Genomic DNA, 26,570 nt, shown 5'->3' with positions numbered 1-26,570 from the left:
GACTGTGCAGAATGTCTTTTAAGATCTCTTCAAATCTAAACAATTTAGAATTTTAACCTGCTCCAATATTTACCACAGACTCAAACTCAGAGCTGGGACAGATCCCATGGCGGCACTTTAAGACCTGTAAATACGTACTTCTAAATTGACCTTGGGCTGGCTTGCTTTCTTTGTCTTTATTGTGTGCAATAAGTTGAACTGTGTAATTCTGGTCTGGCATAAGACCTTGAATTATTGCTTTTGTTGCAGTGTTCTGGAGATTCAGCTGATTGGTTTTTCCACCTATAATAAAACAGAAAGATAAATCAGTTCTAAAAAGTAGGTTAACTGTGTACATTAAGAGATTTTACTAACCATCAAGATTTTTAAAAGGGGAAGACATTTAAAAATATATATCATAGTATGTATGTGCATAGCATTTAATTTTAATATACTTTTTATTTTCATTTTCAGTTTTACTCTTTGCATGAGAAAACTTAAGCACAGGTTTCAGTTGTCTAAATTCAACAAAAATATTCATAAAAACCTGTCATCATAACACCCTATTGCCTTTTTACACTAGGGGAAACCATAGTACCAGATTAGAAGACAGGAAGCCGTCAACATCAGATATACTCTTCAAGGAAAGAATTTCACTTAAAAATGAAAGGGGAAAAAAAAAAATGAAAGGGAAGATATGGGCAGACTGAATGTAATTAACTACGCTGGAATTTTTCCTATGGCCTTTCTAATGTGAGTCAAGCATCCTTGAAGCACTCGCAACTTAATTACCTTAAATCTGAGCATCACTGGCTCAGGATGTTGAAGGAACCACTCATTACCTGGCTACTTAAAAAGCCTGGTTCATGAAAAGATTTCAAGCCCCCGTTATCTCTCCATCAAATTAGACTGACATCTAAGGCTTTCCTAAAAATGCTATGGATTAAATACTCAATCTTCTATTCAAAATTTCAAATAGACCCTTCTTCTCTAATTTCTGGCAGCATTTACTATGTCTGAGAAAAGGGAAATTAATTTAAAGCACCTGCCCCTTTAGAAGTAGTAGCAGAAAAAAAAGAAGTAGCAGCAAAAAATAGCCTGAAATTTGCTGGCTTAATAAAACATAACACAGATTATGTTTTAATCATCTATAATAATACAAGTGTTCAGACTGGACAGCCAAACAACCTTCTGGACATCCTTCCAGAGGAAGCCACGGTGGTGGGGGGCCAAGGCAGAGGCGGTTAGGGATGATCAGGCAGGCAGGTGAGTGGTTAGGGGCAATCAGGAAGACAGGCAGAGGCAGTTAGGGGAGATCAGGAAAACAGGCAGGCAAGCACTTAGGGGCAATCAGGCAGGCATGGATCAGACCTAAACCAGCAGTTGGACATCCCCCGAGGGGTCCCGGATTGTGAGAGGGTATAGGCCGGGCTGAGGGACACACCCCCACCCCATGCACAAATTTCATGCACAGGGCCTCTAGTATTCTAATAAAAATTAATGACATTAAGTCTGAAATGCCATGCTACTATCATCCATGCCTCCTACTACACAAAGGCAGAACTGAGCCTTTCTCTTGTCAAAACCCATTTCCTTAAATGCATTTGTGTCTGAGATGTTAAGTTTTGGTTTCATGAACTTCTATCAATCAAAACTCATCTACAACAAAAAAAATTATCTTAGAAAACTGTGCATTAGAATCCCTCTCTGAGAGGCATAGGGTGTATTCTTTTAAAGGCTTTGAGAATCCTGCAATAAAAAAGCTTTAAACTCTGTTTAAAATATCACTCCTCAAATTTACTTGACCATTAAACTATTTGGTTGTATAATAGCTATTAGCATCCTGAAGGGTACTGGGGAATACAATTTAGAGAAATTAGTATAAAAAATACTTGGAACATGTCTTGTAGTGCTAAAATGTCTATAAACACTTTACGACTAGATGTACTTACTACCCTTTATTTTATTTTATTTTTTGTATTTGTGGACATTTTAATGAACTTCCCACCATGTAGCTTCAAGCTACCAGCACACAGGCTCTACCAACACCCTGACTCTTCTCCTCAGCTCTCTGCTAAAGAATTTGGCCTTCACAATGACAGGCTGCTTTGCGAGCTTTCCCTTCCCCAGAACTTTGTAGTAGCCCAATTGCACCACATCAATGATAGCAGCAGCTCCAGTCTTGCTTTTGGCAGCATTTCCCCGTGTCTGCTCACTGACCAGGGTCCACAGTTTATCAAGGTTGACAGTTGGGCAGAAGCTCTGGTTCCTCTTTAAGTGGTAATGCCTCATACCAACTTTCCCAAAGTAACCTGGCGAAGGTGATCCTGTGATGATGCAAGCCACCAGCATTACCTCAGCCCCCCGGCTGCCTCCTGTGCTTGCCAACGCGGCCATGGCCATGGCTCACATGGCCCCGAAGTTTTCAGGTCTTCCTCAGTCTGGAAGGCATGTTGGTAAGAGGGAGGCTCTTGCGAAGTCTCTCGAGGTAGGGCCTTGCTACCCTTTTTATTTACTCAATTTATTTTATGTTTGATCAAGGAGATGCCAGAGTGTCAAGCCTGTCTTATTCAATTGGGAAGGACATTAGGTCACTGAGGAAAACAAACCCAGTATTCACAAAGAAATAATTTGCTTCCATCTCCAACTTTTATTTTGTCACTGGAGGTGTGGGAGCAAGAGTAGGAGATCTTTTGTTCCTCAGTGGCACCTGCTTGGGGTGCTTCATAGTTTGGTATGATCAGCAATTAATCAGGAAAAGTTAACACACTGGTGACGTGGATAAAAAGTTTACCTTTCAAGATCAGACATGGGAAATTCTCAGCGGTACCACATATTAGCAATTAATATTTTGACCTTTAGAGTCATACTAATGTTCAAGAATCTCTTACACTGAAATTTCCCAGAATGGCTTAATTTAGAAAACAAGCTATATTTTTTAAAGTCAGAGTTATTTCAAAATTGGGCTATGTTCCAAAAGGAAAACTCTGGACCAAACAGAGTTTGAGAAGAAAATACTGCTTTCTACAAGTGAGTCACTTTGTCAGCCCATGTGGGGAAAGCTGCCATTTGGTAGCACTAAACCCAAAGTCATTCCAAGAAACCTATGTATAATATTTGTCAATAAAAAGGTTACTTTTTAGTCACACAGCAGGAAGCCAGGTATTCTATCTGCTTGTTGTTTTGAAATTTTAAATCAGCTTTCAGGTAAGAGGTCCAGTCTTATGAACAACACACCATCTGTCTGCCTGATTAAATGAGTTGGGCAAAGGTCTCCAATGGAAAAGTAGTCCACCTCCACATAACCATCTTTATCACCAATAAAGGAAAAAATATTATGTTTATATAAATATTCATTATACAAATATGTTATTATTGAGTATTTATTATGTACTATATGAAAATGGATCCTAGCCCTAGCTGGATTGGCTCAGTGGATAGAGCATCAGACTGAGGACTGAAAGGTCCCAGGTTCAATTCCGGTCAAGGGAACATGCCCAGGTTGCAGGCTTGATCCCCAGTTGGGGATGTGCAGGAGGCAGCCAATCAATGATTCTCTTTCATCATTGGTATTTCTATCTCTCTTTCCCTCTCCCTTCCTCTCTGAAATCAATAAAAATATATTAAAAAAGAAAATGGATCCTAGAAGAAATGAGAGCTGACAGATATATGAAAGAGAATCTTTTACATAACTATTTTATCTTCATGATCAATAAATTTAACTTTGCTTTTCCTGCTTTAATTTATCACTTATTTTTATAATATCTACTTAACTTATATAATTTTAATTTATAATTGCTGAATATATTCTATCAAGTTAATTAATCACAATGTACTCAGCCAGTCACAACTGTTGGCCATCAGATATAGGGTATTTTATTTTATTTTATTTTATTTTATTTTATTTTATTTTTGTCAATCCTTACCCAAGGACATTTTTTTTCCATTGACTTTTAGAGAGAGTGGAAGGGAGGGTGAAAGAGAGAAACACCAATATGAGAAAGACACATTGAATGGTTGCCTCCTGCTTGCACCCCAACCCGGGCTGGGGATCCAGCCTGCAACCAAGGTACATGCCCTTGACCAGAACTGAATGAGAGACCTTTCATTCCAAGGGCCAGTGCTCTAACCACTGAGAAAAACTGGCTAGGGCCAGATGTATGATATTTTTTTAAGTGTCCTTAGAACGAAAGTATTCACCTTATGTTGAAACAGACATGATAAGAATTTTTGATAGCCTCAGGAAATTTCGCCTGAGGAGAACTAGCGGGAGGGGGAGCGTGGGGGCAATGGTCCTTCTTTGGACTTTGGGAATATTACTTTCTTAATTAGAATGTAAGATGTCAAGCTCAAATATTAAATTAATAAAAAATACTCTCAGATGTTTTTAAAGCAACATTTAGCACTACACATTTTTAGTTACCTATGTGTACAGATTGCTATACTCTAGAAAACACAGTTGATAGTTTTTACCTGAGGCTGGAGTCACAAGAAGTTTGTATCCACCAAATTTCCCTCTTGGAGCCTTCCATGAAATCTGTATACTATCATGAGATAACACATTATATCTTAATCGTGTGGGTGGAGCCACTGTAAAGGAAAAACAAAAAAATGATTAAATGTTGAAACATTAAAACCACCATTTAAGGTAAACTGCAAAGTCAACGTAATATATTCAAAGTACATAAGACTTCTTCAGCCTCAAAATGTGCTCTTTCGACAACCCCATTAATGAATTAATCCGTTTGCAAAACAACACAAACCTAACAGCATTTGTTTCTTACTCAAGAGATGAGCATTTGTCAAACAGTACAGACCTTGTGACAAAGAATTATAACTTAGGGTTAGAATTTAATACTCTAACCTAGTTTAAAAATTGAAGCCACTCTTGTAAAATGCTTTCGCTATGTTACAAGGATGATTTTCTCTTCTCAAAACATGTGAGCTGTGTTAGTCAACTAACTCTAGTAGGACCTGTTTTATGCCTTTAGGTTTTTCACTTTAGTAAGCCAATATTCATTATAATGGGATCATTTAAGAAGACTGTTATGGACATATGATAGTCATGAGATCTTCATTTAAAACCACTTGAGAAAAAAATTGTAAAGAACCAAAATTTTTTTTAAAAAAGACCAAATACAAGATAATTATGTTTTACAAACTTTGATTTATCCTTCAAGTGTAGCTGATTTATACCTTCAGAATGATACACAGCACATGGTCATGAATCATTCCAGTATATTTCCTCTCTTCTGATAGCTCACAAAATGGGTAGGTCTATATTACATTTTGTGTAACTCTTTTGAACTTCAAAACATATTTTTTGAATGTGATATCAATGTTACAGAATTTCAAAAGAAATTATATAATATCTACATTGGTTTGTCAAAAGAAAAAAAGGCTAATGCTTAACAGAAAAATTTAGCACTTATTACCCACTTTTATGCCCAGCCTTTCTTTCTCACTTTAAGAAACAGTGTGGGGAAAGGAAGCAAACACTCTTCTTTTTTATTGAATTTATTGGGATGACACTGGTTAATAAAATTATTTAGATTTCAGGTGTACAATTCTGTATTATATCATCTATATATTGTATCCTGTGTTCACCACCCCAAATCAAATCAGGTCTCCTTCCATCACCATTTATCCTTCCTTTACCTTCTTCTACCTCCCCTCACCCCCCTTTCCCACTGGTTATCACCATACTGTTGTCTGTGTTTATGAATTTTTATGGGTTTTTGCTTAATCCCTTCACCTTTTTCACCCAGCCCTCCTACCCACTCCCATGACAGCAGGTATGCAGTTTGAGCATTGATGTGATTTCCAGTTCTGTCACTTAGATAACCTTGAGCCAGTGACTGTTTCTCAGTGACTGTTTCCTTATTTTTTGTAAGGTGGCAGCAATACTTTCTGCCCATGATAGATGACATTAAACATGACAATGGATATAACACACTATAATAGGCGGTCAATAAATGTTGGCTTCCCTTCCCCATTACATCATCTAATGGGTAATCTCAGAAGTTCATTTAATCCTCACAAAAAATGCATCGCCACCTCAATTTTATATATAAGGAAACCAAGGAGAAGCAACGAGACTTGCCCAAGTTCACATTCTGGTGAATGACAATTTCTGACCACACACAAAACGCTGTTTCTTTGGGAGGAGATCCATATTAAGAAGTCACCCTTCACTGAGCTAGATGAATGAGTAATTCACTCCCCTACAAACTGTCCACTCATCTGAAAGCAGTAAGCACAGAAGGACACAATTTTAAGAGCACCATTCTCTTTCTCATTGGCCTTTTCGACCTCTCAGTAGAGAATGCCAGCCATGCAAAACAAGACATTAGCTTCCCATTCTCAATTTGACATGAATGGAAGAGTTTACATTTCTCTGGATTGTGGGAAAATATAGATTCGTCATAAGAACAATGACTTTGAAATAGAAGAGGAAGATGGTTAACGTGAACATTTGGATGAAGAGAGAAACTATTATTTTGCATAGTCTGAAACTCGGGGAGAAAAACCTATGTTTAGACAGGTTCTTATTACTTATGGAAGAAAAAATAAAAGTAAAAATTTGAACAACATATCCAGTTTCTGAGCCATATCTTTTCAGTGGGCCGATAGCCATCATGGGCCAAGCTTATTGCAAAGTTTTGCATGAATGCACTGATGAAAGAAAGCTGGAGGGCCTGGGAGCCATCAGGTGGAAGAGGGTAACTAGCAGGATGGAGGCGTCAGTCCAGGCAGTTCCAAGAGGGTCCACCAATTCTGTCAGCACCCCAGGAGTGCTGACATCTCAAGGAGGGCAAAGACCTTAACAACATTCGGGCCTCCTAGGTTAAAGATTAGAAATCTTTATAGCCCGTTCTACCCAGGCTGCAGGTCTTTAAAGGTGGTCTGAGTTTATAGCCTGTTGTTTATAGCTAACCTTCTGAACCTAATGAGAACGTAATGAGGATAACCCTGACCATGCCCTGACACCAGAGCATGCTCGACAACACCGATAGTGCTCCAGAACCCGGAGTGGCACTGACTTCCACCGAACTACTCAGAGAAATGGATTGGGAAGCAAAACCTTCCTTATATTCAAATCCATCAATATTCAACCCTTTAAACAATTTACAAATGATTCAGAAGACTGCAGTCCCATTACAACTGCTAGCCAATAGCAATACCAGCATTTTCTTTTATCAAGGCACCACATCTATTGCCTATGTAAGCGTAAATGCTCTCAAAATCATTAAAAGAAAATGCTGGAGCCCTAGCTGGCTTGGCTCAGTGGATAGAGCGTCAGTCTGTGGACTGAAGCGGGGTCCCAGGTTTGATTCTAGTCAAGGGCATGTACCTCAGTTGTAGACTTATTCCCCTTCTCCCCTTCCCGTTCGGGCCCTGGTCAGGGCTCACACAGGAGGCAACCAATCGATGTGTTTCTCTCACATAGATGTTTCTCTGTCTTTCCCTCTCTCTTCCACTCTCCCTAAAAATCAATGGAAAAATATCCTTGGGCGAGGATTAACAAAATAAAAATTATGAATAAATAAATAGAAAATCTTAGACACAAAGTTCACATTTCCTTTATTTTTTTTTGCCTTTAGGGGGAAACACTGAAAAGAAGAAATGCTAGTGAAGAAAGAAAGAAGCATGAGGTCAGATTTATGAACGTCACGGTTAGCTCCTTCTTCCCTGTATAGGAGGCACTGGGGCTCATTCCAAAGCCAGGGCAGCAAGATTGACAGCAAGACTGTAAGTCCACTGGAGAAATAATTGTTCTTATCTCATGGGACAAAAATTTATGAATATTTAATACCAGACCCACGATTTTTCTTTTTGTGAGCACAAAGCTTCTATACATATACTTAAATTGCAGCAATAATTATAAATGCTTGCATGAACTTGACTCAAAGGCCTAAGCTTTTTAAAAAGACAAAAATCAAGTGTAAAGCTTGATGTCTGGCCCACACCAAGAACCAAGAGCAAGCCAACAAACTCATTCTTTGTATGGTGAAGTCAGACTTCCTGTGTGGGATTGGGCCAAATATAACATTTGTGAATATATGCACTTCATCCCAGAGGGGGTTTGAGGAGGAAGACCAAGGAGGGTCCATTGGATATCTTCTTCTCTAGGATGAGGCTTGTTGCTTCCCTCTTTTTAAGAGGGAAGATTTTCTTTAAACCCCAAGAATTTCATTGCAATAATTCTCATAGAAGTCAAATCTTGTGGGCAAAAAAGGAACGTTTATGTGTTTACATTGAAGCTTCACTGTTATCCGGTACTCTGGAAATTTTATTTCATAATATGACTATTTATTAAAGGGCTACTAGTAATTCTCTGTCCTCCCTTCCTTTTTTCTTTTCCTCCTTTCTTCCTACCTTTCTTTCCTCCTTCCTTCCTTTTTTAATGTTAACTCAACTCAACTGAAATCTTGCTGTTTTGACAGGTGACAACCTATGCAAAGGTTTGCTTCCAATGAAATATTCTCATTGATTTCTTGAAACACCGCTTTTCACACAGGAACACTGAAATGCAGATCCTCTGTTCTCCACTCCCCATAATCACCTCCCCTCTTCCTTTCCTAGCAGCACCTTGGTTTTCTTCCAAAAAACAACACTCCCTTTGAACTGCATGGGGCCCTGGCTATGCTATCAATCAGCCATCCTCCCCTGGCTCAGGGGTAGGAAGGAGGTCAGGCTGACTCGCCCAAGAATCTGTCCAAAGATGGAAGGATGGAAAATAGGTCCAGTCATTTCATTCCAAAGACAGGCCCTAAAAAAAAAAAGGTCACTACTTCTAGAAACTATATCCAGGATGTTCCCAGAATCCTATCCTTTTCAAAGTTTAATTTTATAACTTTAATTTTATGAGCTACTTCATTACCTACAGTAAGTACATTTTTTTGCTTAAATTGGCCAGAGTAAGTTTCTTTTATTTGGCACCAAACATCCCTGACTGATAGAGATGGAGCAGAATGGGCACTGAGAGCATTTTCCCCTTCAAAACATAGTGTAGGGTGCTATGTCAATGGAACAACATTATATTTATTAAGTAAAAGACCTTTAAGCAGCAGAGAAGTATTTGGCTAACTTTTCCAAGTGATCTAAAAACAACCTCATACAAACAATAATAACAAAAAACCTTAGTGTTGTTGTTGTTTTTTTTAACCTCAGCCATTTTTTCAATTACATGCATTGCCCAAATGTTCCATAAATAGAAAAATTAAAAATTGAGGGAAATTTACTGTGGGATATGCTACAGGGTTCTTTTATCTTGCTGGGGACCTCATATGTTATAATTTCATGATCCATTATAAAAATGCCGAAAAAAGAAGTAAGGAAAATATTCTCAACTTCCAAACATGTTTGACTACTAATAACAGCAAATAACATGTGTAAATATGTTAACACAGAGGTCTTTATAAAGTTAAATCTAGCCCCGATGCAAAGTCTCCAATTTTATGTGCTTTGAGGTTTTTAAATGACAGTTACTTTACCTTCAGCGGTTCCTTCTTGTAACCACCCAACACAAACATTGCTAGAACCAAGTACAGATTTACTGTGAAATTCTGAGAAAGTTTTGGTGCCACCATTCTGTCATGCTATACTAGTACACATTTTTTGCCCCTGCAGCTAGCACAACATTATTTTTTTCTGTGTTCCAGCTCATTTAACAATTTGTCCTAAAAAGAAGACGCTGGACTAACCCAAATACCAACAGTTATTTGAGCCAATGTGGTTTCACGTTCTCTGGAGAGGGAAAGTACTTCATAAAAAGACTCACCTGAAGACACTAGATCAGTGGTTCCCAACCTTCTGGCCCTTTAAATACAGTTCCTCATGTTGTGACCTAACCATAAAATTATTTTCGTTGCTACTTCATAACTGTAATGTTGCTACTGTTATGAATCGTAATGTAAATATCTGATATGCAGGATGGTCTTAGGCGACCCCTGTGAAAGGGTAGTTCGACTGCCAAAGGGGTTGCAACCCACAGGTTGAGAACCGCTGGTTTAGAGTGTGAGTTATCTAAGATTTTTATTATCACTGATTGCCACAGCTGAAAACATTCTTTCACCATAAATAAGAATTTGTCTCCCCAATGCATCCTTATGTGTTGCATGAAGTATGGGAAATAAGGTCAGTAACTCCGGTGATTTAACACTGCTTGAGCATGCAAAGAGTCGAGTTCGTTCCTTTCCAAACAAGTGTGCCTCACTTTAAGGAACCAGGGTGTGGTTCTTGCATTTGACTTCTTTTACAACCTTAAATTCCAAGCATAAGACATTAACACCCCTAAAACAACTTTAGCACAGTTAGACTTCATTGCTCAGCTGATGAATGACTATTTCCACATGTTTATTTAATAATGTCACTTTGAGTACTTATACATATTGTGCACTTTGGAGTTTAGCATACTTTTTCTGTAAAGGGCAAGACAATAAATATTTTAGGTTCTGTGGGCTTTACAGTGTGGGTCATGACTATTCAATTTTGTCATTGCAGTGTGAAAGTAGCCACGAGCATATATAAACAAATGCTGATTTCCAAAAAAAAAAAAAAACAACACACACCTTATTTACAAAAGCAAGCAGTGGGCCAAAACAACTCCTGACATACTTTAGAAAATAAATGGAAATAAAAAAATAAAAGTGCAGATCCCAATAAAACAAATACTAGATTTCAAAAACTAAGTTCAATTAAAACAACGTTAGAATTGCTTACAATGGCATATCAGCAGCCTCTGTCAGACCCTTAGTAACTTTCAGACTATGTCCTTGGTTTTGTTTGTTTTTTTAAAAAGGAGCTAAATTCAGGACCAGGTATGAAGTGGTTGGAATATTGTGCAGAAACTCTAAGAAACAAACGCATGATTGAGATATACACACATTATAGCTCCTTATTAACAACTGATTTTATAACATACGAATTTGTGTTATTCATTAAATTTGCACAGACTGAAAAGAAACAAGTTAAGAATAAGCTGCTTAACCAATTGCCACGGATTATTATACTCAATCACTGGTGAGGTCGTCACCTTCATCAAAGTTGTGGCACATTTTCACAATGTCAATAGTTGGTAATATTGAGTAAAAACCAGCACATAACCCTGCCTACAAACACAGTTGAAGCACGATTAGGGTAAGTAAAATAAATAAATAAATAAATAAATAAATAAATAAATAAATAAATAAATAAATAACAGTAATCAGAACCAAGAAGACTAGAGTTGCAGACCCTAATATCTTAAAGTTTTCCATTACCTTGACCCTGGACAAAGGTGCAAAAGGAAGCAATTGCCAAAAAAGCTGGAAACAGCCAGTACTGCATCTTGCACTGAAAAATCTTCATTTGACTTCTTGCTTTTCACATGGGATGCAGCACCAGGCCTGGAAACAGAGAGCACAGGGATATTGAGAAGACTGAAAATAAAGTAGTTATATAGGTCATCTAGAACAGGCAAATGAGCGAATAGGGATTAGTTTTGTCAGGAAGTAATTCATTCATTCAATAGGGCATCATATATTTCACTCAAAAGTATAAACTGATAAAAGAAAGGTGTTTCAAAAGATGCTGTAAATGGAGAGAATCACCTGAAATATTTGGAAGAGAAGTTCAGAAGGTATTTTGTGACTCTTTTGGGAGGCATAAATTGCACAGTGAATTTCCCAAATGGGTAAATTCCTAAGGTCTACCTGAAATAGACAATATAATCAGACAATCACAATTTCTTTGCCAGTAATTTTTTAAAATATATTTTATTTATTTTAGAGAGAGGAAGAGAGAGGGGGAGAGAGAAACATCAATGATGAAAGGAATCATGGATCAGCTGCCTTCCGCACACCCCCTACTGGGGATCCAGCCCACAACTCAGGCATGTGCCCTGACCAGAAATTGAACCGGGGACCTCTCAGTTCATGGGTCGACACTCAACCACTTAGCCACATGTGCCAGGCAATAGTTATTACAATATTATTGACTATATATCCCTATGCTATACTTCACATCCCCCTATTTTATAATTACTAATTTGTACTGTTTAATTCCTTCACATTTTTCACCCAGTCTCCAACCACCCTCCTTTCAGGCACCCATCAGTCTGTTCCCTGGGTCTATAAATCTGTTCCAAATAAAAGAGGGTAAGCGGGGCGGGGGGGGGGGGGGGCGTGAAAATAGTGATGGAAGGAGACTAAACTGTGGGTGGGGAACACACAATGCAATATACAGATTATATGTTATAGAACTGTACGGGAAGCCTATATAATTAACCAATGTAACTCCAATAAATTCAATAAAATATATTTTTTAAGTGGTGGTACATACATATATACCATGGAATGTTACTTGGCCATTAAAAAAAAATGGAAGAAATCTTACCATTTGCACAACATGATGGACCTAGAGGGTATTATGTTAAGTGAAATAAGTCAGAGAAAGATAAATATCATATGATTTCACTTATATGTGGGCTGTAAAGAACAAAATAAAAAACACTTCTTAACTTTTCACTGAATATTTTTTTCATCCAGGAGTAGATGCTGAATCTTGCTTTTATAACTTTTCATTTACTGAGCTATTCATATTTTCTTCTTTACCTCTTAGTGGAATTATAATGACAATGCCTAATATGAATCTATCCTTGCAATCCTACCTGTTAATGGCAATTATTGTATTTTCTTAAACTTTAAGGTAATTATAACAGTTTTAGCTTTTAGCCAAGCCATTTTCAAATAGATGACAAAGTCGCATTACTTCTTAAATGAAGATTCCAATAACTTAAACTTAATAATGACACCATATATGAGGTATTGGTTGTTTATATTCTTAAACAAGAAAGATAGCAACTTATATTTTTTTAAAATGAGTATTATTTATTGTAGCTTATCTTTAAATTCTTCCCCTTCTTGATTGTTTATTTTACATTAGGATGAGTAATAACATATTGGGAGAAGTAGAATTTTAGTTTTCCCAAGGTTTTCTGCCAAGTCTCCAAATTTTTGGACAGTGAAACAGGGGCAAGAAAAATCCCAATTCCTATTAAAGTGCCATGACATAGTTTAACACTGACCGAAATGTCAAAGCCTAGTTTGTTGACACTGTCCAAAAGCCTGCACAAAACAAATAACTCTGCCTTTTTTTTTTTTTTAGTTTAAAACATTATGATAGAAATGGCTACTTAGTTCTGAGTTCAAAAGGTATAAACCAATTTGGGTAAAGTTGATAATATTTACTATGAGTTTTGTCAAAATACTTGTCACCATTCTATAATCAGTAATTTAAAACTATCCTCACTAGGGCGAATTTTCCCTTCCTCTACTTCCTCCCTTCCTCTATGTTTGTTTTATTTAATATCATTTGTACAGTTAAATTTAACAAGGATCCCTGAATACAGCTCATTTTACCAAAATTCCTTAAAATATGTATTCTAAAGTTTCGTAAACCATTCCTACCTATGAGCACGTGTGCGCGCGCATACATAGGCTTACACACCCAAGCGCATACATAGGCTTACACACATATACACACCCAAGCCTTGGATAATGTTCTATTCAGTCAGTGCTGACTTACAAAAAAAAACAACAACTATAAACTTAAACAAAATTGTAGCTAGCCACCTGGCATACCAGGCCCTGAGAGAGATCATTTATAGTATTACAATTTTCATTCCAACAGTCATTTATTGAGAGCCCTACTATATAACCAAAGCTCTCTACTTGGTACTAAAGAAGACACAAAAGTTCATACTATATGATCCCTGCCCTCAGTCAGCTCACTTACAACTTTATTGAAAAGGAAGAATGAGAGCAAATATGTTGCAAAGCTAAATGAACTAAGTATAAAATAGAAAAAAAGAGCACAAAGCGATGATACATAAATAGAAACCTGAGAGTTAGGAAGACAGTAATAATTTGCTAGAGGTCCTTGACTAACTTGACTTGATTTCTTATTCAATAAAATGTGCAAATTAACATGTACCTTATGGAATGATTGTGATCGTGTTAATAATGTACACAGAACATAGGTAGCTCTCAAAATGTTCTAACTAGTTGCATGTTAGCAATGGCTTAAAAGAATGCAAAGGAAAAGGGAATCCTATCTAATAAAAGACAAAAAGGGTAATTAACTGTACCTCCACTATGCTTCCCATTGGCTAATCAGTGCAATATGCAAATTAGCCACCATCCAAGATGGTGGCTAACTTGCATACTGCAGGCAGGGCGGGACAGCATGAGCCACCATTGCCAGCCGCCATCCAGGCCCCCAGGCGGTAGCCCCAGAAGCCGCCTGCCCTCGCCCGTGACCCTATCGGGTCCAGGGCCGCCAGCCAGCACCCGTGTGCAGACCCGGAAGTCGCCTGCCCGTGCCCATGTACAGCCAAAGAAGCCACCTACCTGCCGCCCTGGACTGGATCGGGACCAGGCTGCAGGCTGGCGCCCGTGTGCAGCTGCAGAATCCGCCTGCCCACCCCTGTGTGCAGCCGCAGAAGCCTCCTGCCCACGCCCATGTACAGCCAAAGAAGCCGCCTGCCCGCCGCCCGTGACCCAATCCGGTCCAGGGCCGCAGGCCGGTGACCGTGTGCAGCCGCAGAAGCCGCCTGCCCGCAGCCGTGTGCAGCAGCAGAAACCTCGGGCCGGTGCCCGTGTGCAGCTGCAGAAAACCGCCTGCCCGCAGCCGTGTGCAGCCCCAGAAGCCGCCTGCCCGCGCCCGTGTGCAGCACAGAAGCCGCCTGCCCGCAGCCGTGTGCAGCCACAGAAGCCGCCTGCCCGCAGCCGTGTGCAGCCACAGAAGCCGCCTGCCCGCGCCCGTGTGCAGCCACAGAAGCCGCCTGCCGCCAGCCGTGTGCCAGCCCCAGAAGGGCCGCCTGCCCGCAGCCGTGTGCAGACACAGAAGCCGCCTGCCCGCAGCCGGTGTGCAGCCACAGAAGCCGCCTGCCCGCAGCCGTGTGCAGCCACAGAAAGCCGCCTGCCCCGCGCCCGTGTGCAGCCACAGAAGCCGCCTGCCCGCGCCCGTGTGCAGCCACAGAAGCCGCCTGCCCGCGCCCGTGTGCAGCCACAGAAGCCGCCTGCCCGCGCCCGTGTGCAGCCACAGAAGCCGCCTGCCCGCGCCCGTGTGCAGCCACAGAAGCCCCAGCCCGCGCCCGTGTGCAGCCGCAGAAGCCGCCTGCCCGCGCCCGTGTGCAGCCGCAGAAGCCGCCTGCCCGCGCCCGTGTGCAGCCGCCGAAGCCGCCTGCCCGCAGCCGTGTGCAGCTGCAAAAGCCGCCTGCCCGCGCCCGTGTGCAGCCGCAGAAGCCGCCTGCCCGCGCCCGTGTGCAGCCGCAGAAGCCGCCTGCCCGCGCCCGTGTGCAGCCGCAGAAGCCGCCTGCCCGCGCCCGTGTGCAGCCGCAGAAGCCGCCTGCCCGCAGCCGTGTGCAGCCGCAAAAGCCGCCTACCTGCCACATCCCACTATGATCAACTGAGTTATGAGGCCAGAGAGCAAGGAGAACTTCTGCCCCTGAGTCAAAGTGGGGAGCGGAGGACATGGCCTCTCCTCCTAAAGTCGCCAAAGGACAGGACCTAACCTAAGCCACATCCTCTGAGACAGCCCGGCAGGCACCACTGACCCTCTCTGCAGGCCGGGTCCCCCTCCCCCTTCCCCTGTCCCTGCACAGCTCCCATAGCTCCCCACTGGCTGAGTCAGGCACAACAGGTTTGCAGCCACAGGGGCGATTTAGCAGCTAATGAAAAATGCGAGAACGAACAAATGAAGCAGCTACTGCAGTGAGGAAAAGACCTTCATCAAATTCTTTGTCTCTGAGAAACTGAGGCAGCCAGCACAGGCCCCTGCACAGGATGAGGCTTCTGCTTCCAAAGAAACGTCCTGGGGTTAGAGGTGAGGGGGTGCTGCCTTTCCCCTCTCCGAGCTCTAAGAGGAGTCTGTGCTCCCCCTCCTGGTATTCTTAACACCCAGAGACCCCTCCCCAGTCCAGGTAGGAATGTTCCACTCTGACCGCCTCCAGAAAGCAGAGAACAAAGAGGCACTTCTTGACTTCAAGCCTCTAAATCAGTGGTTCTCAACCTTGGCTGCACATTAGAATCACCTGGGAATCTTTTTAAAATCCTGATTTCTGGACCTCATCCTCCGGAAATTCTGTTTCTTTGTTATGGGGTGGGGCCACAACATTAGTAACAAAGAAACAGAATTTCTGGAGGATGAGGCCCAGAAATCAGGATTTTAAAAAGATTCCCAGGTGATTCTAATGTGCAGCCAAGGTCGAGAACCACTGCTCTAAACAGACTTGACCACTGTGGGCAAAGACCTGCAGCTGAGAGGGGGCAGGTTCTGGGTGTCGAGGTCCAGAGCGTGGAAGACCTCCTGGGGGAGCAGTGGATCTAGAAGCCTGTGTGCTGGGTCAGAGACACTCCTGCCTCCCATCCTCCCCTGCCCTGCACATAGATGTGCCTGGACTGGAGTGAGGAGGAGAAGGAGAACTAGAGGGAAGGAACACTGAGTGTTTGTTGGCAGCCATGTGAAAAGGACTGTGACCCTCCCCTCCCGCTGAGTCACTCCCTAAGGCAGCAGGAGATGGGGGGTCTGAGAGCAGCCACACAGCTTTGTGGCTGTGACCAAGGCACCAAGATGGTGTCCGTACAACAGGGCTGAGGAGGTGTCAGAGGACCTCACCCCAGAAAGCCCAATAGCTCTTTGTGTGAGAGAGAGAAAGTGGCAGGGAGGGAGGGAGAGAGCAAATTGGACTCAAAAGGCCTCAAGGCCCAGATGAGGAGAATATACCAGGGATCAGCATGGACTTGAGCTCTGAGGTGAGGGTCAAGGGCAGCTGGGTAGGGGCCAGCCCAGACAGAATACTGAGGTCCAGGTGTTCTTGACCCTGCTCAGTTCTTTGGCACCTCTGCCTGAGATATAAACTATCTGACATGGAAATACAACTCCAGAGAAGGGGGTGGGGAACCTAAGTTAAATAATATTTTGTTTTTGTTTTTTCACTTGGCAGAATGGGGGCTGAAGTTGAAGTTAGGTTTGGTTACTAAACAATAAAGAAAGCAACATTTCTCGCACACCCGACTGTGTGGTCTGAGTTTGCTGCTGCCTATAAACCAAGAAGAAGTTGTAAAATGAAGTACTAATCTCTAGGGTTTAAGTCAGACCGAGGAGTAGTGCCACTCAGCGAGAAGCTGGCTCATGGCTGGCCAGTGCAGAGGTGGTGGCAGGAGCCTCTCCCACCTCCATGGCAGCACTAAGAATGTCCAATTAACAGTTTAGGCCCGATCCCTTGGGGGCCTAAGCCTTTAGTCGGACATCCCCTGAGGGCTCCCTGGCTGCCAGAAGGATGTCTGACTGCAAGCTTAAGCCTGATCCCCCGGAGAGTGGGCCTAAGTCAACAGGTGGACATCCCCCAAGGGGTCCTGGACTGTAAATGGGCGCAGGCCAGGCTGAGGGACGCACCCTCTCCCCCCACCCCCCATGCACAAATTTTTGTGCACCAGGCCTCTAGTCTATATATATAAAAGCCTAAGTGACCACCCCAAAGACCGGAAAAAACGGAACAACTGGTCGACCAGTCACTATGACACGCACTGACCACCACAGGGCAGAAGCTCAACACAGGAGCTGCCCCCTGGTGGTCAGTGTGCTCCCACAGGCAACCTCCCACAGTCAGCCAACCTCCCCGATCCCTTCCCCTGGCCGCCAAACCTCCCGCAGTCCCTCCCCAAGTCCAGAAGTCCCCATCCGGCAGCCTGCAGGCCCCATCCGGCAGCTGGCAGGCCCCCAGGCTCTGATTAGGACTGGGCGAGATGGCCCTGATAGGCCCTGATTGCTGGCCAGACCTAAGAACCCCGTCTGTGCATGAATTTCGTGCACCTAGTGACAATAAATAATTTGCTACTTGAATGGCTACTAAAGGAGGAAGGAGTCAAGAAGTCCTTATCTCTACCATCATATTAGGGTTTCAGGACTAACTTGGCATAAAGGTTTAGGCAAAAACTGAAGACCCAGATAATGACAGAGGCACAGTATTTGCATGGGTGAATGACTTAACTTTTCTAAGTACATTCTGTTCCATTTTTATCACTTTCCAGATGACAGCTCTGTATCGGTTCAAACTAATCAACCATAGGAAAATGTGGAAGATTTGACTTAAGAGCAATTCATAGATTAGGAAAAGACTTAACAGTTCTAGCTAACAAGTTCATGCAAAGATCTGAAAAAAAAAAAATGAGACTATTTTAAGCACGTTTTAAATTAAGCCCAGGAAAAATAAGAATCAGAGGCAAGTAATGGATGTCTTCAAGTATTTGAAGAACTTTCATGTGAAAAATAATGTGAAATACAAGAGCTATAGACTAATGTTACATATTTATATCAATGTAAAATTATTTTGTCTAGCTGCTGCAAATACAACTTTTGGATCAATGGACTAATCCACAGAAATGTGGGTTTGAATATAAAAATTCTCTAACACTTAGAATAGGTTCCTCTCTTTTAGTAAAAGTTCTGAGGCAGGATGCTTCTCTTCTAAGATCAACAATAGGACAAGACTGTCAACATTGTAACATCTTACCATTTCATTCAACATTGCACCAGAAGTCCTAGTGAGTGCAATAATGTAAGAAAAACAAATAAAAGGCAGAAAGAGTGGGAAGGAAGAAGTAAAACTATCTTTATTTCTAATCAATGTGATTTCTTAATACAAAAATTCCTAAAGAACCTACCAAAGAAACAAAACCTACTTGAATGGATAAGTAAATTTAGGAAGGCTGCAGGACTTAAATCATATTATTATAGCAGCAAACAAATAAAAGTATTTTTAAAAATTCCATTTACAGTAACAACACAAAATTCTTAGAATCAAGTACTCTGCACTTTTCAATGAAATACTTAAAAATTAGTAAGATATGTACGTCTTCTATACTCTCTGCTGTAAAAATTACAAAAATATACAACTACATTCCTGAGAGAAATTAAAGAAAGCCTAAATAAACAGACCAGTGTACCATGTTCATGGATTGAAAAACTCAACATTGTTAGGATGTCCTCAAATCAATGTATAGACTCAAAGCAATCTTAATCAAAATCTCAACAAGTAATTTTTTGGTAGGAATTTTAAAAATTGATTCTAAATATTGCATAAAAAGGCAAAGAAATTAGAACAGCAAGAGCAATCTTTAGAAAGAAGACCAAGGTCAGATGGCTGACAATTCCTGATAGCAAACCTTACTATAAAGCAACTGTAATGACAACAGAAAGGCATGTTATTCTTTTGATGTGTTACTGGGCTTTATTTGCTGATATGTCATCTATAATAATAAAAACGTAATATGCTAATTAGAACGGACAACTGAACAACCTTCCAGACATCATTCAGGACGTTCTTCCGGATGAATCCACCATGGTGGGGGCCAAGGCAGAGGTGGTTAGGGGCAATCAGGCAGGCAGGTGAGCAGTTAAGGGTGATCAGACAGGCAGGCAGAGTGGTTAGGGGCAATCAGGCAGGCAGGCAGGCATACTGGTTAGGGGCGATCAGGCAGGCAGGCAGGCAGGCAGGTGAGCGGTGAGGAGCCAGTGGTCCCATATTGTGAGAGGGATGTCCAACTGCTGGTTTAGGCCTGATCCCGCTGCGGGATCGGGACTAAACCAGCAGTCAGACATCCACCAAGGGGTCCTGGATAGCGAGAGGGTGCAGGCCGGGCTGATGGACCCCACCCCCCACCCTGTGCCTTGGCCCCCACCACCTCAGTTTCATCCGGAATGACATCTAGGAGGTGGTTCAGCTATCCGGTCTAATTAGCATATTATGCTTTTATTATTATAGATGTTAATTAGTACATTGTCTTGCTTCCTTCATCAAAAAAGTTTTGCCATGAAAAAATATCTCAGCTGAACTAACAGTGTGCTTAGTAACATATTTGATTTACATCCTGGAGCAATTTTATCTCATGAGGGGGAAGTAACAGTTTGTGAATGTGCACAAAATTGAGCAGATGACAATCTGAATAGCCCTGGCTGAGATCCCCCACCAACCAGACCTCCAATGGATTGCATGTGCCCCTTATCCCACTATAATTCTTCAGTTAATTTTATGGCCTCAGTAACTATTTTTATCTTTAGGGTCTTGGGTACTATAAGACATCTGAACGGACAGTTTAACCCACAATTAATGGCTGGTGTTGCTAAGTGGTTAGACTTTTAACCCGTGCACCGAAGGGTCATGGGTTCAATTCCTGGTCAAAGGCACATACCTGGGTTGCAGATTCAATCCCTGGCCCCAGTCAGGGTATGTGTAAGAGGCAACCAATTGATGTGTGTCTCTCACATGGATATGTTTCTCTCTCTCTCTCTCTCTCTCTCTCTCTCTCTCTCTCTCTCTCTCTCTCTTTCTCTCTCTCTCTTCCTCTCTCCCTTCCACTCTCTCTAAAAATCAATGGAAAAAAATATCCTTTGGGCGAGGATAAACAAAATAAATAAATAAAGGTTCAAAGTACATAATGGGCAAACAATAAATATTGATGGATTTAATGAAAAGTAAACTGAATGATCAGGGGTGATGTGTACAGTTCACAGTGGACGCACTGCACAAGTTGCACTTGGCCTAGGGTGAGTGATGCTTGAAACTGGCAGACATTATGCTCTCAAACTTGTATGCAAAGCTGTGTTACCCAGAGGAAGGGGTGCTGTTTTCTTCTCCGAAAGGCACAGGCCTGCCCAGAGGAACCACCTTTCCCACATTCACAGGAAGACCTATGGACTATTCAAATGCAAGAGATTTGACTGGAAACCAGCAGAAATACTGCTCAGTCTTAAACTGGGTGCTCTAAATTCTGCACCATAAAAGGCTAAAACATCACAAAAGTACGGCAAATTAGAGTGACAGCTCCCTGACTCAGGAATGTTCTACCACCTATACCCGTGGTCGGCAAACTGCGGGTCGTGAGGCACATGCGGCTCTTTGGCCCCTTCAGTGTGGCTCTTCCTAAGCCTTAGGAGTACCCTAATTAAGTTAATAACAATGTACCTACCTATATAGTTTAAGTTTAAAAAATTTGGCTCTCAAAAGAAATTTCAATCGTTGTACTGTTGATATTTGGCTCTGTTGACTAAGGAGTTTGCCGACCACTGACCTATACCTGTAAGTAATACAAAGGGTGGCCCCACTTCTCAGCAAAGACACCCCATCCTTCGCACAGCCTTCCTTGATCTTCCAAGTCGGGGCCAGATGCTCCTCCTGTGTTTCTGTCAATAGTAACCTTTCTATTCCATCCTGGAGCACTTAAGACTGCATTGTAATTGGCCATTTGCATTTCTATCTACCAAAGTGGTTTATTCTCCACTGCATTTTGAGTGCTTAGCACAGTTTCAGTACATGGCAGGAGGTAGGACTTGGAAGTAGAGGAAGAATGGAATGAAAAACAGACCTGCAGTAAAATGTCATTTTTATATATCAATTCAGTGAGCTCCTCTCTATAAAATCAGACAGAAAACCACCCAGGAGCAGATCTTTATTCAATACAGGGTCCCCTGAGTACCCCTAGTTATAGCACATCCTATAGCTAGAGACACTAAAACCAACTCAGCAAAGCCCAGCCTCCTGGATCAGTTTTCATAAACATCTCTGATCATTTCTTGTAGAAAAGAGGCCAAGCACTGGTCCCTAACATTCAGAGTCAGGGACACCTGCCAGGCTAGCTCCACCAACAAACGCCCAATTGGCAGAAAAGAGTGCCAAGAACATTGATAAGGAATTGCCTTGAAGAAATGGGGAGTCTAGATTCTGGGGCCTGACTTAAATAGACACTCAGATCTCAGAACTTCCCATTGCCTTTCTTGTCACAATCCCTGCAATCAATCAATCAATCAATCAGTAAGCAAATAGAGAAAGAGAGATGGGGAAAGTGGTAAAAAGGGAAAAAGAATGGAAAGAAGAAAAGAAGCAGGAGACAAGAGTAAGCATTTTTGTCTTCCAGGCTCTGTACTAGATGATCTCAGATTTTACAACCCTATAACATGACTGCTATTCTACCATTTTCTGGATGAGAAGCTCAGAAATATTAAGGAACGTGGATGAGACACAGATGGGCTGGTTTAGATTTCACCCATATCTGTCTGCCTTTCATCCCCTGTTTCAAATATAGATTATATGGCCTCCGTGGACATCATCCATTTCCAGTCACATATCCCTCCCCAACCATCCTCCAAAAAGCTGATGGAGACCAATTCCAACAGGATCTGAGTTCAAACCTCATATAGACTTTTCTTAATCAGATAGCTGTCCCTGGCTGGTGTTGTGACCCCAGGCAAGGTAGTTTATATCCCTGAAGCTCAGTGATCTCTTAATTGGGAAACAAGTGTGTTTCTGAATAGGAAAGGGCAGATAACTCAATAGGTTCTCAAAAAATAAATACATAAAAAGCCAGCAATTCCACCACACACACACACACACACACACACACACACACCACCCCACTGGAACAGGATGAGGTTTGGTATTCATTTAAGGCTTATTTTACATAGAAGAGTAACTGGAACCCTGCCGCATTTTATTTAGTTACAGAAGGAGCAAGAAGAGATTGTTTTCCGGACATCCAGCACTAAGGAGGAAGTTGGCTTTTGTCACTTTCCTCTTCCCTACCCCCTCCTCCCACTGGCTGGCCTCTCTGTTCCCCCCCAGGAACCATCCAGTGCATTTACCAACGACCTTGTTCTCTACACACTCATAATCCCAGATATTTTGTTAGCTCAGTGGTGCTCAAACAGCACCACCCCAGCCTGCAGCAATTCAGGCAGGACCTTGTCCTTGAAAGGAATCTTAGGTTACACTCGAAGGGCCAGGAAACAGCAGTCATCTGGCTGCGTTTGGATTAACTGACAGCAAATGTGCCTCCAGAGCCATGTAACTGCAGAGACTGTCAGCTGAAATAGGCTTTGCATTTCACTCTGTGTGAGCCTGTGTGTGTTTTACTAAGCGACACGAGGAAGTATTTAAAAGCCAAAGAGAGCACACCTCCAAAGGGCCTCTCTGGTGGACTGGGGCTGCCCCAGTTCCCCTCAAACAATACCAGTTCGCTCAGCCCATTCTTAAGGCCAGCCCTGGCTGGTTCTGAAGACCAAGTCATGCACAGAAGGCCCCCAAAGTTCTTTGAAGTCCTTGGCTGGACCGTTAGCAGCAGAATAAGGGCCAAAGGGCTCCTCCCATCAACCCTGAAGCTTAGGACCCACCCAAAACTGCTCCAGGAATTCTAATGGTTCCAACTAATCCTATTCTGGGAATTACTAGGAAGCCTCACCAGTGTGACTCCTATCCTATCAAAGGGACCCCCGGGAGGTCAGGGCTGCAGTGGAGGTTCAGGTCCTGGCTTAGGGCTTCCCAGGCAGGAGGAGATGCCTGCCCAGTATTTGCAGAGAGAGAATCCTGAACATCATGGATAAACCCTGGAAACAGTTTGCTAGGTGAAAGAAGCCAGTCATGAAGGACCACACACATATTTCATGCTTCCATTTACATGAAATGTCAACAGAAAGTAGATTAGTGGTTGCCAGAGGCTGGCTGGGTGGGGGAGAGCAGGTTGAGAAGAAATGGGGAGTTACTGCTAACAGGTATGGGGTTTCCTTTTGGAGTGACAAAAGTGCTCTAAAACGGATTGTGGTGATGGTTGCACAACACTGTGAATACACTAAAAAACCTCAGAATGGTACACACCTATATGGTCTATGAAGTATATCTCAATAAAGCTATTTTAAAAAAACTACCCTAAAGCTTGTCTTACAGTAACCACACATTGGGGACATGTACAGAGGAAATCCGTCCACATTGCTCTTTTGGAACAACCGAAAATCCAAGTGCTATTCATTCATTCATCTACATTTACCAGTGAGTTCTCTGGGTGGAAGAGGACCACCGCGTGAGAAAAGCACACCGGTTCTCCTCATTGCCCCCAGCTTAAGCCTGTTTGCTGGATTTGCCCAGGGCCTCTTTATCACCTGCTGCAACTAGGAAGTGCCCCCGTCTGCCCTCCAGAGGTGAGGACCCCCAGAGCCTTTAACAGGGAAACTGCTTTCCATTTCTACTCCCTACAGAACCACCAAAGTCTTATCCCCACATTTCTTTGTTCCCGTTCCCTCCCATCTCCTTCAGCTGCTGCCAGCAGCGGACTCTCAGAAACTTCCAGAAGGGAGTCCAAAACTTCCAAAGGGAATGGGGCTCTCGGTAGGGTTCATTCTCAGGGGGAAATCCGGGCCTCTGTGAGAGCTGCACACAAGCCCCATTTGGGCACTTTCCTTAAGCAGAAGGGGCGACCCCAGGTCAACGCTGAGCTAGCTCCCGCCCCAGAGGGCGTGCTTCCCTCAGAGGGCCCAAGAGCCCAGCTCCTAAGGCTGAGTGCCTGTGGTCTGGACGTGCAGGCGGTGTCCAGCCTTACCTAGTGGCCCCGCGCGGGCTCCTCTGGGCCCGGCCCTAACCTGTCTTGCCTGTGCGCACTGCACGCCAAAGCTCGGCTCACGCACGCACGGGATGCATCTTGGCCCAGAGGCCGCGTACTGGGAGGCTGGAGGCAGGCAGGCGTCCAGAGGGATAAAGTGGGGGGAGGGGTGGAAAAGCCGGGCAGAGAGGACCTTCCAACAACACAGCCTGGTGGTGCATCTCAAAGCTGCAGCCGAAGCAAAACGCGCAAAGCATCTGGAAGGCAGAGACGTGGACGCGCGGCTCCCACCAGCATCCTGCATCCATGCGCTCCACCTGGAGGTCCTCTGCCTCCAGCGCTAACCGGTGGTGGAACCAAGCAGTGCCTGAGTTGTCCCCCATGATCTCCGTCGACTGCTCTCTCAAGTGATCCCCAATACAGTCTACATAAAAACAGCATGCTTTCTATGTACATACAGCTCTCCAAGACAAGTCCCTACTCCCCCTTTTCACCAGACTGCCGCCTTAACTCAGCCGGTTCTACTGGGAAATTCTGGCTTCGCCACCGTCTGGAAGCCAGACCCGACCCTCTTCTTCCCGCCGCACGCTCGCAGCACCCCAGTGCAGAGAAAAAAAAAACACAAAAAAACTCCTGGAGCAAGACAAGGCACCGTCACTGCCCTTGCGGTCACGTCAATCGGCGCGTCCAAGCTCCCTGCGCAGTGACCCCCGCGAGGACGCTTCGGGGTGCACGGCCTCATCCCACCCAAAGATCCCCGGGCCATCCAGGGCGCGCGCCAAAGTCCAAGAAATTGCATTGCATCTGCAGGTGGCTCGCCCTCTCCACTTTTCCTTCCGCACGAATAGACTTTTCAAAGCCAGCCCGAGGGAAGGCAGAGAAAGATGGGAACTGACCTGTGCAGGGCGAGGTTCCAGCCCAGGTTGGAGACCTCCTGGCGCGCAGGGAAGAACCAAGTTCCGCCGCGAGTTCGTTCTTGGCAGCGCACGACTCTCACTCGCTTCCCGCCTAGGGCCCCTTTTAATTAGCTTCTCGCCTCTCTTCCTCCCTCCCTCTCCCTCTCCCTCTCCCGCTCCTACTCCCGTCTGCCCCGAGCTGCCGCCTCCTCTCCACCGCTCCCCTCCCGCTGGGCGCCCTGGATCAGATAAGAGGAAAGGACAGGCAGCGGGCGGCCAATTATAAAGTGGAAGGTGGCCGCGGGGGCGGAGGTTGGGGTGGTGGGAGGCAGGCCTAAGTTGCAGACACCCCCCACTTTAATTCCTCCTCCTCTCCCTCCCCCCCCACCCCGCCCCCAAAAGATGCCCTGAGCAGTCCGCCCCGCCCCGCCCCGCGCACGCGCTCGCGCAGACCAGGGGCCCCAGGTGCGCAGCGAGCGCCCTGCGCCCGGGAAGAGTTGCTTTTGCTCCTCCCCTCCGCCCTGGGCTGGTGTGGGATGCCCAGCCCGGCCCTGCGGCAGCTCGGGAAGGTCGGGAGCCCTCCGGTCCTCGGGTGCTGTGCGCCCACTTTCCCATTCCCAAAGGCCAGCCGTGCCCTTCCGCGTCAGGGGCCCTGCGCTCGAGGACGCACCACTTACTGGAAAGGAGTCCCCTGCCTCCTCTCCTCGCCCTTCCTTTTCCGAACTTCTAACAAGAGCTGTGAAATGCCAAGGCAGCGAGGTCCAAACTGTAACGTGCCGGAGAACGACCCGGGGTGCTGAAATGGATATTTCTGTAGGTTTAAAGGGGAAAATGTCGACAGTTTCCCGTGGCTGGACTTCCCAACCTGCAGATCCCCACTCACAGAGATCCTCCTTCAACACGTGGGCTGAGGCCCGGGACGCTGCATTTATCGAACACCCTGGTGGTTCTGATCCATGCAGGTCATCCTCCGAGATCTGAAGCACATCTGCCCCTGAGATGAGAAACGCAGGAGGCGCGCCAAAGCCCTGCACTATCACCCCTGGGCCCCTTAGAAAGCCATCGTCGTTGCCCATTTTTAAGCCTTGCAAACAATCCCTCCCGCGGCGTTATTTACAGTCGAGGTTGTTATGTGCGCACAAATGTTGGAGGGGGAGGTATAGAAACTGAGAATTTCGCAAGAACCCATTTTTGTAGACAACACTTTCTTTCTCGCCTTGGAAAACTGAAAAGAGGGTATTTCACCACCGCTCCAGGGTGGTGATGGAGAGAGAAAGGGCAGGCG

General features: G+C 43.9%; 1 protein-coding gene and 1 pseudogene across 4 annotated transcripts in view; both read right to left on the bottom strand.

Annotated features, from left to right (window-relative positions):
- Positions 1 to 25,528, bottom strand: part of COL14A1 (collagen type XIV alpha 1 chain) — a 180,081-nt gene extending 154,553 nt beyond the window's left edge. For 2 of the 4 annotated variants that reach the window (XM_036338168.1, XM_036338170.1), the window contains exons 1-4: positions 25,286 to 25,527; positions 11,244 to 11,369; positions 4,453 to 4,569; positions 139 to 282 (exon numbers count right to left, since the gene is read on the bottom strand). In XM_036338168.1, coding sequence (XP_036194061.1) covers positions 139 to 282; positions 4,453 to 4,569; positions 11,244 to 11,331 — 349 coding nt within the window. In that variant the 5' untranslated portion in view covers positions 11,332 to 11,369; positions 25,286 to 25,527. Of the gene's footprint in view, positions 1 to 138; positions 283 to 4,452; positions 4,570 to 11,243; positions 11,370 to 11,573; positions 11,676 to 25,285 lie in introns of all 4 variants that reach the window. The other 2 variants (XM_036338169.1, XM_036338171.1) reach the window with 2 other exon arrangements.
- On the bottom strand, positions 1,997 to 2,431 carry LOC118670783 (annotated as a pseudogene).
- Positions 25,529 to 26,570: the final 1,042 nt, after the last annotated feature.

The sequence above is a fragment of the Myotis myotis genome, unplaced genomic scaffold (assembly GCF_014108235.1).
Source record: "Myotis myotis isolate mMyoMyo1 unplaced genomic scaffold, mMyoMyo1.p scaffold_m19_p_16, whole genome shotgun sequence".
NCBI lineage: Eukaryota > Metazoa > Chordata > Mammalia > Chiroptera > Vespertilionidae > Myotis > Myotis myotis.
The sequence above is the reverse complement of the archived record's forward strand: the minus strand, read 5'-3'. Positions and strand labels throughout refer to the sequence as shown.